The sequence below is a fragment of the Metopolophium dirhodum genome, chromosome 5 (assembly GCF_019925205.1).
Source record: "Metopolophium dirhodum isolate CAU chromosome 5, ASM1992520v1, whole genome shotgun sequence".
Lineage (NCBI taxonomy): Eukaryota > Metazoa > Arthropoda > Insecta > Hemiptera > Aphididae > Metopolophium > Metopolophium dirhodum.
The window spans coordinates 7,169,503-7,181,376 of NC_083564.1; the positions used below are offsets into that span (position 1 = coordinate 7,169,503).

At 30.1% G+C, this 11,874-nt stretch overlaps 1 protein-coding gene across 1 annotated transcript; it reads right to left on the minus strand.

The window, feature by feature from the left end:
- Nucleotides 1-5,309: 5,309 nt before the first annotated feature.
- On the minus strand, nt 5,310-11,874 carry LOC132945371 (MAU2 chromatid cohesion factor homolog). The gene is made up of 10 exons (XM_061015092.1): nt 11,544-11,874; nt 11,278-11,457; nt 11,053-11,175; nt 10,832-10,960; nt 10,656-10,764; nt 9,879-10,043; nt 9,556-9,806; nt 7,285-7,490; nt 6,671-6,873; nt 5,310-6,569 (listed from the first exon to the last, which is right to left on the minus strand). Exons 1-10 carry the CDS (start codon nt 11,760-11,762, stop codon nt 6,241-6,243), a joined length of 1,914 nt encoding a protein of 637 aa, XP_060871075.1. The 5' UTR covers nt 11,763-11,874; the 3' UTR covers nt 5,310-6,240.

The following is an 11,874-nucleotide window of genomic DNA, read 5'->3' on the forward strand; positions in this document are numbered from 1 at the left end:
CTTAATAAAATATTTATAAATTATCGGCCCAAATTTTCGCCAGGCCCAGGAACACCCATAGCCAGTTCACCCCTGGTTAATATAATATATGGTTTTCTGACGTTTATGTCGCGAACACTAAATTTTTAATGCTACTTTTATAACATTATAAAATATTTTGTTTAGGTCCACTTTTTTTTTATACTTGGCAAACTCGTATCATGTTGGATTGTTGGAACAACATTTATGTTTTCCTGTTATACAATATTTTATTGGATTATTATTTAGGTACCTCTCGCAATTCTTAGGCTATCTACATAATATTTATGATAACCATATATTTAAAATATTTATTGGGGCGTGGTCATGAGATGTGTGCCAATTAAATGATCATTGGTCAGTGGTCGCGAATCGAGATCATCGCGTGAGGCGTCGTGCTCGTCTGTTGTACTTAGTAATTTTGCATATTGACGGGGATAGGTATCATAATTCATGATATTATAGTTTTAATATATTAAAGGATGATACGATTTATTGATATAAAAGTACAAAATATGTACAATGTACAATATTGAGATACTTTCAGTGGGGGATTTGGGCGTCCCCCCCCCACAAATTAATTTTTTTTTGAAAACTGGCTAACTATATTTAATTATTAATATTATAATTTATAGGCACATTAGTTAGTATAGTATATTTTATCAAAATAACAGGTGTATAATGTATAAAGACCTAATTCCCCTACGCTATATTATGTGTACATAACTGAGATAATATTACTTCGTAATAAACACCAATCACCGTTGCACAAATATATTGAGATACGGCATAACCTAACCACAAACGATTTTTGGAAAAAAAATTCCGCAAACTTATGTACTTCACCGAGTAAAAATTATAAACTTTTTATGTTATTTTGAATATTTTACGCCTTTACGCAGATTATTCCACGAATCTATATAACTTTATTTATTATTAAAATTATGTAATTATTTATGATGCATTTATACATGTACTTACATTACACAGATCACAATGGTTGAACTGAGAGTTGCTTATTATGATATAAATTAAGCCAAAATTATATAAGCCAACATTTTTTTTTTTTAATTAGTGTTTGGGGGGGGGGGGGTGTAAATGTTTCAACCCCCCTCCCCCTCACAAACATGACCTGAAAATTATACCACTGCTGGATACTTTCCTCATCGTTTTATTTTGATAAAAACATCTCGCGCATGGTTTGGAAACACAAAATCAGGATCATCACCGAATTATCTGTATCGCGAAGATAATCTAATTCTGTTGATTCCGCAACCTTTTTTTTGCATTGATATTTTGTGTATTTTTAACCATTTTTATGTAAGAAAATGTAACAGTATAAACACTGCGCCGAAATAAAAATAACAGCAATATTCGCAGCGATGGTGATCAGTTCCTCGTGAATAAATGTCTTTGACCTTCGATAGAAAGTCAAATACATACATAGAACCGTAGGTATAATTTATTTTAATTTTAGTGTTTACGTGCACGTTTTAATGTTTTATAGTATAGAAACTAGAAAAAAAGAATTCAAAATTCAACGTCGAAAGTGGTTTACTAGTTTCTGATTGCAAATTGGATCTTGTAGACGGCGGTACCTATGTACTTTGTGGTTGAAAATGTACCTACCTACAATAGGTACGATGAATAGGTACACAATGCAATTTCCAAAGTATTTAAATGAATGTCAAGCTATTTATAATGTACAGCACTACAGTACCCAGTGGTCGAAATGGGGGGGGGGGGAGGGGGATACGGTGGGATGACATTTCTCCATTTTTTATAATTTACATTTTCCATCCCTCCACTTTTTTTGTCCAAAATAATGTATCCCCCTTGTAATTAATTTCATATATGAAAACTGTATAAAATATGAAAGGCATCACTCCACGTATTTTGAGCCACTTCGACCACTGACAGTACCTAGTAGGTAGGTACAATACACGAACCTCTTCACGCCCACCTTCGGTATTTTGACGTTGGTAAAATGTTATAATAAATATTGTAGACCTATAATAGTCTAACCTAGGCAGATAATATTATAATGTGCGATTTTTTTACTGAAAAAACCGTTCAACCTATCGCATTACAATTACTAATAGAAATAGAAATTACTAATGACAGTATAAAACATAATTTAGGAATATAGGCTGACAGACCGTCTCCGCTCAGAACCGTTTTCGTATACAATGGTCTACGTCATTGAATTCAAATCTATAACACATATTTTATCACGCAGTGGCTCAGCTGTATAGACCCTATACAGATGAGTGACTTCCGCAGTTAATTTTTTTTTTATACATTTTGTAATTTTAAAAGTTAAAACAGTTCGTGTCTTGGCGTCTTGCTATAATTTATTGTTCGTAATTTGTCGCCTCGCCGTATACAATATAATGTGGGTAGGTACCTACATACGTTCGGTACACCTACCACAGACAATATAATGACGTAGGCACAAGGCACTGATATATGATTACGCAATCGCACAATAAGTGTATGGTGTACATACATCAACATCAGTGCATGACAATCTGTACAGGACTTACTTACCATTTACCACAACAATACTACCGAAATGTAGGTGAGTGCCTAAGTATTACCACCTGTATGGGCGATTGTAAACTCCGCCAGAATACCAGTTACATAAAAAAGTAATGAAAAGGTCAAATGTAAACTCCATATTATATAATAAAGAAAATTAAATATTTCTTTATTATCCATGGTAAGCTCCGCCGGTTTTATTTTCTTACCATGGAATGGGTATATGGAAAATCTACCAGAGTTAAGGCCTTACGTATGTAAAACTAAATAATATATCTCAACAAAATAAACTCAAATATTCAAAATGAAAAAAAAAAAGATTGTGTTGGAGAACGCTATGTCGCTATAAATAGTTATTATAATGGATTTATATTAGGTTGAATATCTACAATTGTATCACATCATTATTTTAGTTCACAGTTCAAAATATTATAATATAACTATGATAACTTAATATCATACCTACATATTTTATGTTTATTACAATTAGGTATTATGAATCATGATTTTTTAACGTAATCTGACCATTATAATTTGTGTGATTTGTTCGGAATTTTTTTTTTTTTTAAATGATAGGTATTAGGTACCTATATTATATTAATTTTATACTGTTACTTGATTTTCTTCAATGGCGAAGTTTACATGAACTCAATATAACCTAGTTTTTTTTTTATAGCGCAGTTTACACTAGAAAAAGTCACTTTTGGCGGAGTTTGCATGCGCCTAGTGCCTATACAACCTTGTGTAGGCGAGACCTTTTTCGACCAAAATCGTACTTTTTCCTTTTCAGCGAAACCAACAAATTTATTTAGAAATGTATTAAAGCAGTGGCATCCGCAGGGGGGGGCTAACGGACTGAAGTCCCCCCATTACCCGTATAATTATTACTTAAAAAAATAAATATTCATCAAGTTTCAACTGTCAACTCTAGTAAGCAAAACGTAAATTTCATATACGTCTTACCAAAATGAATTAATTTTTGAAAAAATATTGAATTTGCATATCAATTTTCCTAAAATTATCTATAATTTTTCGGTAAAAGTATGAACTATATTTATATAAAAGACCTTGTATTAAATTTTTTTTTTTTGATCATTAAGCCCGTCAACTATGGCCATTAGCTGTTTGTTTGTTTATTTGTAGGGGAGGATACTGTTGGTTGGTAAACACGTGTGTGTGTAGTTTTTGGCAGATTTTCTAGCGGGCACTCGTAGGTATCTGCCATGCCCGGGTGGGGGATGGCGGCACTTGTTCTCCGGACACGGTGACTTGTCCGAAGAAAAATGCTAACCATGGCCGAGGAATCGAACTCGGGTCGGCTGCGTTGCAGCCGACGCCTTGGTCCGCTCAGCCATTCCGTCCCCCTTGGATTAAATTGTCTATAGCCTTAGCTATACATTTAATATTTTATAAGTTTTGAACTACAAATTAACTGTGGTTTTAACGAAATTTGAACTTTAAATGCTTATAAAACATAGCTATGTTGCCTATGTATTGTTAATATTTTAGCTATAATAAAAACTTACGTATTACATTTTTAACATTTGTTTGACCGAATAAATAATATTTTATTGACATTTATAGAAAAAAAAATGTTAATTAATCAAATACAATCCAAGTGAGGACGGTATAACCAAGCTGATTACCAAACAATTTTAAGACATTTCCATTTTTTTCTCCAATTATTTTAGAAAGCACTGAGCGTTTTCAATTTCGACCTTCTAAAAGTACCGACTAGATCCAATTTGCTTCCAAAAACACATTTCGGGCATCAAAGTTTATTCGTTCAAAGCATTTTTTCTACCAGAAAAGTTGAGAAGTTACAAACATTTTAAAATACCTCAAATAAACGTCTGAAATTATTAGACTGGACAAAATAAAAATAAAATTGTAACTTATTTTCAAGCCCCCCCATTGAAAAATCCTGCGAACGCCACTGTATTAAAGCCTACCTATATTATTATTGTTATTGATTATTTGATTACCTAATTACATAAATAGATGAATTTTATAAAGGTAACTCATATTTGTAGTATTTTTTTTATATTATGTATAAAATAAAGTATGTACCTTGGTATAAATGCAGACAAAATATGAGCATGCTTAAAGTAACAGTAAAAGTTATTGATCAAATAATTATGTAGGTATTATTATTAATTTAATTATAACAGAAAGTAGGTTTGGTCGAAAGAGGAAAGGTACAATTTTGGTCGAAAATGGCCATGCACGATTATGTACTGACGTACATATACAACCCCGATGTAGGTGAGTAAGTACTATAACCTTTACTACCTATAATACTAGCCCTACACAATACATACGTCTCCGTAAAGATAGTATATTATATACTATTTTAATTAATTTTTAATGAACATGAGTAATTATTGTACATACAAGAATTGAAATACTTATTGCAATTGATTTTTACAGCAGGTACCTGCACTATAAAACCATTGGTTGGTTAGCTAAAGAGCACAGCTGAGGTATAAAATATGTACGATAGAACAGTATACACATCAGTTCCAACGTGTTCTGTTCGCTTTTGTACAACAGTTTTACTTTATAAGTATGTTTATGGAGTATACTGTATGTTCATGTATATGAACCGTCTATATTGTATTAAACTCTAATTAATCAATTAGTTTCTCTGGCCAGAGTTTCGAATCATAAATCTCTTTTCTAATATACATCGGAATATTCTACAGGTTTCATTACTATGGTAATTAAAAAAAATAAAAATAATATATTTTCTTAAATACAAACATTCAATTCCAATCATATAAACCTAAAGCTTTATTGACTTTATAAATAAATATTAATTATAATCAATATACGTACATACATGTTCATTAAATAAAAAAAAATTAAATGAATAATAAATATAAAAATAATAATAACAGGTATTAAAATTTATAAATTATATATATGGTAATAGTAAGCAGATATCTTAATTATTTACACACTATCCTTGCTCAGTGATCAATAAGATCATTTTCAACCTGTTTTTATTTCAGGAAGAAAAATTATAAAGTCCTTTCAGTCCTCTAGTTTGCATTATTACTTATATAATAGGTACAGTAAACTTATGTCAGCATTTTGGTCTCAATTAAACATTTTTTGACAAAATTCACTTTTACCAAAAAAAAAAAAAAAAAAAAACATACATATATACAAATAGTTATTTTATAAATCTTAAAATACATTTAAAAAAAACACTAATTACACAAAACAAAAATAATATTTAAATTCAATGATAGGATAAATAGAGGTCTTCGCTGCTTTTATTTGTAATATAGGTATTATAGGTTTCAAACAAAAATACTGTTACTCGATTAACTTTAAGAGTTAATATTTTGAAAGGAATAAATTGTATTTTATTCAATGTACTCAAAGTGAGTACTATACAGTGCACTTACTGTATAACAATTTAATTAAATAGATCTATATAAAAAAAAAAGTACATTGATAAATAAATGTATAAGACAAATGGTTTATATTTACTGAGAAGAAAACTTTAAAGTATAAAAACGTTATATAAGCTTTTCACATTTAGGCTATTTACACAATACGAAATATTTGTGGGCATAATTACAAATTTTACTAACATACCTTTATAATGACAGTTTTGAAGACATGTCGATGGCACAATTGTGCTTTGATCGCATTGGTATATGGCAAACGCTAAGAAGGAAGTCCAAGTGCTGCGGGGTTTTGTTGTTTAGACTGCAATTGCATGTGTTGTTGTTGCATGTGTAAGCTTTGTTGTTGTAGGTGCATTTGTTGTTGCATATGTAGTTGTTGTTGTTGCTGTAAATGGAGATGATGTTGTTGAGGTGGTGATACAAATGGTTTCAGTTGAATTGGAAATTGTCCATCTGTCCACGATATAAGAGCGTGTTCGGGCATTTCGGACGATTGAAAATGGTCTTTAAGTAATGTTTGTGAAAAGTTAGAGTGCATTTGCAGTGCTTCATTTTCTCTAACAGGATCATTGCACATTCTATATAAATCTAAACACAATTGTAAAAAATTAGAAATTACTAACTCAAATTACTACAGTAAAAATCTTAAAAACAAAATTAAAATATGTATATTTAAATTAATAAAATACCTTTAAGAATAGCTGAAGCCCATAGCTGTACATGGACATCAGGAATTTTACTAGCTAACTGCATAGCAGGGGTAACCATGTTCATACTTTCTCTACTATTGCCTAACGATAAAAATATATGACCAAGCAACACTAAGGAACAACTTGTCAGACGGTTTAAATCTTCTGCATTAGCCATTTTTAATGTTTCTCTTAAGTATCTCCTAGATAACAATATTAAATAATTAAACATTTAATGTGTTATGCAATTTTATAGTTACTTTTATACATGTCAATACTCAAAAATTAAAAAAAAAGTTTTATTTTGAGTTTATATACAACACACATCAGTGATAAGTTAAGTAAATTACAGAAATGAGTATAAAGTTTTATAAAAACTTGTCTCAACACAGTTTAAGAAAATATTAATTGTTCTGTTCTTAAAAATGATTCTGACTAACAAAAAATTATTAGTACAAAATACAGATTATAATTGAAAATGATAAAAAAAGAAGCTTACCATTTAAAAACTAATGAACAATAAATATATAATAACTATATTCAAATTAAATATAAAGTGACTATTTCTAGTAAAACATTTGATATTTTGTATTTAGTTTAAACGGTTAACTTACTTTGCTTCATTGTAACGGGCTTGGAAAAATGATTGCAAACCTTGAACATAGTATGCAGCAGCTCTAAGACTGTGTGAGTGAGAAGTTAGAGTTTCTGGGTTTATACGGTCTAAAAGAGCATTAAGTTCTACATCTCTTTTACCTCTTAAGTAAACAATAGCTAAATTGAGGTTTGCAAATGTCCACAACTCACGTTCTTGTGACAACTGTAAAATAAGATTTATAATATATATAAATTATACACATTCAACATGTTTTAATAAATTCTTATAATACATTTGGTTAATAGTTTAATAAAAAGCTTATTGACCTTAGTTATAGAACCTTGAGTTCAAGTATATGAAAGTCAAATTACTTTTGGTTTATTTTTAGCAACTTTTTGGAACAAAAATTACATAAAATAGATATTTACATATTTAACAAAAAAAAATGGACATGTAATATATATATTGCATAAAAATAATATTCAATGTCTTTATAATATAATATGTTAAGTGAAAGAGGATCAGACATTTTAATTAATTTGACTAATTATGTAACAATATAATACTGTAAATTGCAAAAATAAAAAAACTTTAACTATTAAACACAATAAATTTGTAATTTAATTAATTTAATAAATGAGCTTATGTAAAATGTAAGTGTATACAAAAATGCAAGGCAATAGTTATGTTAGTTGCATATTCTTATTCAGAGGTTAAAGTGGAGGGGGCAGGGGGGCTCAAAAAAATGTAGTAATATTTGTTATTTAAATTTTACATGAAATAAATTACAAATTTGAACATTATTCAGGGTTAATTGTGGGATGAGTATGCTTACACAATTACTGTTTAATGTGTATACATGAAATATACATTTTACATTAATATTATACATACAATTATGCATGGAACGCTTAAAATTGAATCCTGGGAAGAAAGAACAACCAAAAAAGAACACGGATAAAAAGAACAATTTTTAAAAATATAAAATAAATTAATGATTATGAAAATTAAAATAATATATTATCAAATATCAATAGTAAGGAAAATGCTATGAAAATTAATTTTTGTAGGTACTTCCAATAATATGGATTATTGACCGATTGATAGTAAAAACACCTATTATCTATATTGTAGAAGAGAAGTTAATATGTACCTGTATAAAAGTAAATTTTCAATATTTTAATTACTAAACTCAATAATTTAAATATAAAAAGTAAAATATCACAAACTATAGAGTTAATTATTGGACATTGAAAATAAAATATAGAAAATCGACTCATACATAACATACTTTGATTTAACTTCGATTATCATTAATTCATTTTTTATTTTATTTACAAGTATGTCAAATGATTTATAAAATATTTTTTGCCACGCATACACTGAAGGTTAGTTTTTGATGGCGGTCGAAACATTGGAAAGTGACTGAAATAACTTACTTCCTGCCCTTGCCACACAATATACTATCGTGTAGGATTGATAATGAAGCATTTATGTAAATGTATAGTAAATTTGACTCATTACCTTTTTTGTAGGTTTGCAGTGTTACCGGTGATGAATAAGGAAATAATAATTTGATATCAATATTTTTTTTTGTGATAATCAAGTAATTGGTTTATTTTAAATTTTTATTTTTTTCCGTGTTTTTTTTTACCTATTACCCTTAAAACTATATAGAGACATTAGTTGCCCCTGGAATTTATTTCAAATTTAAGAAGCATCGCTACTGCCATCAATTTTAGCTCAAAATACCTTAAGTTTTGACAAAATTAAAGTAAGTAAACATTGTTCAATTTTGATTCTGAAAAAAATTTGAATTCAACAGAAAATTGTCTATAAATTGTACATAACACTTATAAAAATTCAATCTTATATTACTGTATATGAAAACTTGAAAATATGAATTTTTTCAAATCATAATTAAAATTGTAATGTTTCATACAATTTACAGATATTTTTCTGCCGATTTCAAAATTTTTTTTCAAAATCAAAATCAGAAAACGTTAACTAACTTAAATTTTTTTCAAAGCAATAAGTAAATTGTTGTAAAATTTGTATAGTTAATATTGTTATCGAGTTATAGACATGTGCATGCTCGTAAGAGAACGGTAGCCACATTGAATTCCACTCATACTAATAATCATTTACAACTAACACATAGATCCCAGGCAGCTAAGATGAGATTAGAAATTGCTTAAATGTTGCCAATTAAATAATAGCTGTAGCGAGGCCCCTTAAGCCCTGGTCTTAGGCAGGTATTTTATGTTCTACTCTTTAGTACACCTACCCTTAAAGAAGTAGTAAATTGCATTTCAGCAGCATCCATACAATTCATACTCATAGCATATAGACCAATGAGCATATGAAGTTGAGGACGGTGAGAATTTAAAAGCCTTGGGTGTCTTTGACAAATACTACACACTTGAGACATCTCACGTAATGCTTGTGATTTATTTCCAGTTACTAGTCTACACATAACCATGTTTTCGAGTAACATTAATTGGAAGACTGACAATATTGGGGTTTTATTGTCACCGGCTGTAAAGAATGAATGTAAAGAATACAAATATAAATTAATAATGTTTTTTTTTTTGTTAACTCATAAATTACCTTTTAGTTTTTCAATCTGTGCCAAAGCTTTATCAGTGTACTTTTGCGCTTTGTCCATGTACCCTGCTTGCATACTATGCATTACAGTAACTAAATAGACTACAACATATAACTGTTCTTTGGGCATCCATATGAACATATCACCCATGTTAGATCCACAAACAACTGCAACAAAATTATTATTTATTTTAAATTACATTAACTAACATGGCTATTTTCTTAGTTAGAATTATGAATGAAGTTTTCTAATTTTGTATTTAACTTATTAGAATAATAGTAATGAATGCATTTGATATAGTTTAACCTAATTTAGTACAGATAAAACAGAAAAACCACTTAAAAGAAACAAAGTTGACTAAAACTATATGTTCTATGCCTTAATAGAAACCCTTTTATTAGGATAAATATAAATAATAATTCATTTAGCTAGAGATATGTAATTGACTGCTTACTATATTATTTACTTGAATGAATTAAAAACTAGAGAAATTAGAACTTATTTTAAAAAAGCTACGGTTTTATAAAAAAAAATAATAATAAACAAGCAATTGTATTACTAATTTCAAAGAATAGAACTTTGTTAAAGTTTTATTCTTTTAACATAAACTTATTTTTGAAATAAGTTTACTATAGGTCGTAATATTTTGTATAGCTTATTTAGATTATTAAATATTTGGTTACATTAAATATTCATTAGTTAAATATAATTAGGCTAAAAGAAATTAGTGTATAATTAAAGCATAAAGACAAGGATTTATTTAAATCGTCAATAATAACCTTCATCGGAGGGCCAAGTAGGCTGCATGATTGTCAGAATACTTTGTTGTAACTGTTTTAAACATGGTTTGACACTCTTCACTTGCCCAGCCATTAAATAATGACAGACCTTTAAACAATAATAATTGATGAAAAATATTTACATGAAACAGAATTAATATAATTTAAATCATTACTTGTAAAACTAAAAAGAAAACTTTTAGATATTCTTTCTGATACTGGCTGGCTTGCCAATTATCAACTAAATATCCCGCCTGGGTTAACAACGGAGAAACTTCTGTGATTTTTTTGTCAATAAGCAGTAACTGAGTATACAACAAGAAAATAAAAATATTTAAAAAATCAGTTCTCATTGTTCTCAATACAATGTTGCAAATAAAAAAATAAAAATACATACCATGCACCTACTGAGCAGAAAAAGTACTCGGGTGTAAGCTGCTGACGATATGTGAGCGTAATCAACGCCAACACCAAGTAGGCTGCTGGCCAATTCGTAATCTTTTTCTACAGCATGTATTTGCTATAAAACAAAAACAAAAAAACCGAAATGAATGGAAAACAGTTTGTAAACATTGAAGTTGGTCACGCATTCGCAGTGAAAGGCGTTAGCGTTTTTACTCACGGCTAATTGAAATATAAGTCTACAGTGCCAGTAGATGTTGTGTTGCGACAGTTCAACGGCTTTCCTCAGAATTGGCTTGGCCAGATTCGATTGGTTCTGTTGCTGGTACAGTTCAGCCACGACACTCGCTGCCTCAAATTTGACGTCGTCGAACGCGTTGATGGACTGCGACAGCAACCACTATGGACAGGTAAAAATCGAGTAAAGTATGTCGTCGGTCCGAGGGGAGGGGGGGTCGGACGATGACCGATCGGCAGCGGAATTACCGCTTGTTCGAGGTGAGTCCGAGCCAGGTCCGTGTTTTTCGTGTACTGCAGAAGTATGTTGCCCAGCTGCAGATGGGTCCGGGCCTCGACCCTCGGCGGAGGTTTGAAACTGAAAACGGCCTGTAGGCACTGGATACACATCTTTATGCGATTCGACGTCCGGAAGTTTTCTGCTAGCCCTAGCAACGACAGGTACCACGCATCTTGCGATGACGCCATCGGACGGCGGGGAAGTATCCGTCGGAAAAGTTTGGGGAAAGTATAAGACAACTGCAGATATATTTCCTTTTTAACAGTTACATATTACATTTATCAACAATTGTTATAATCA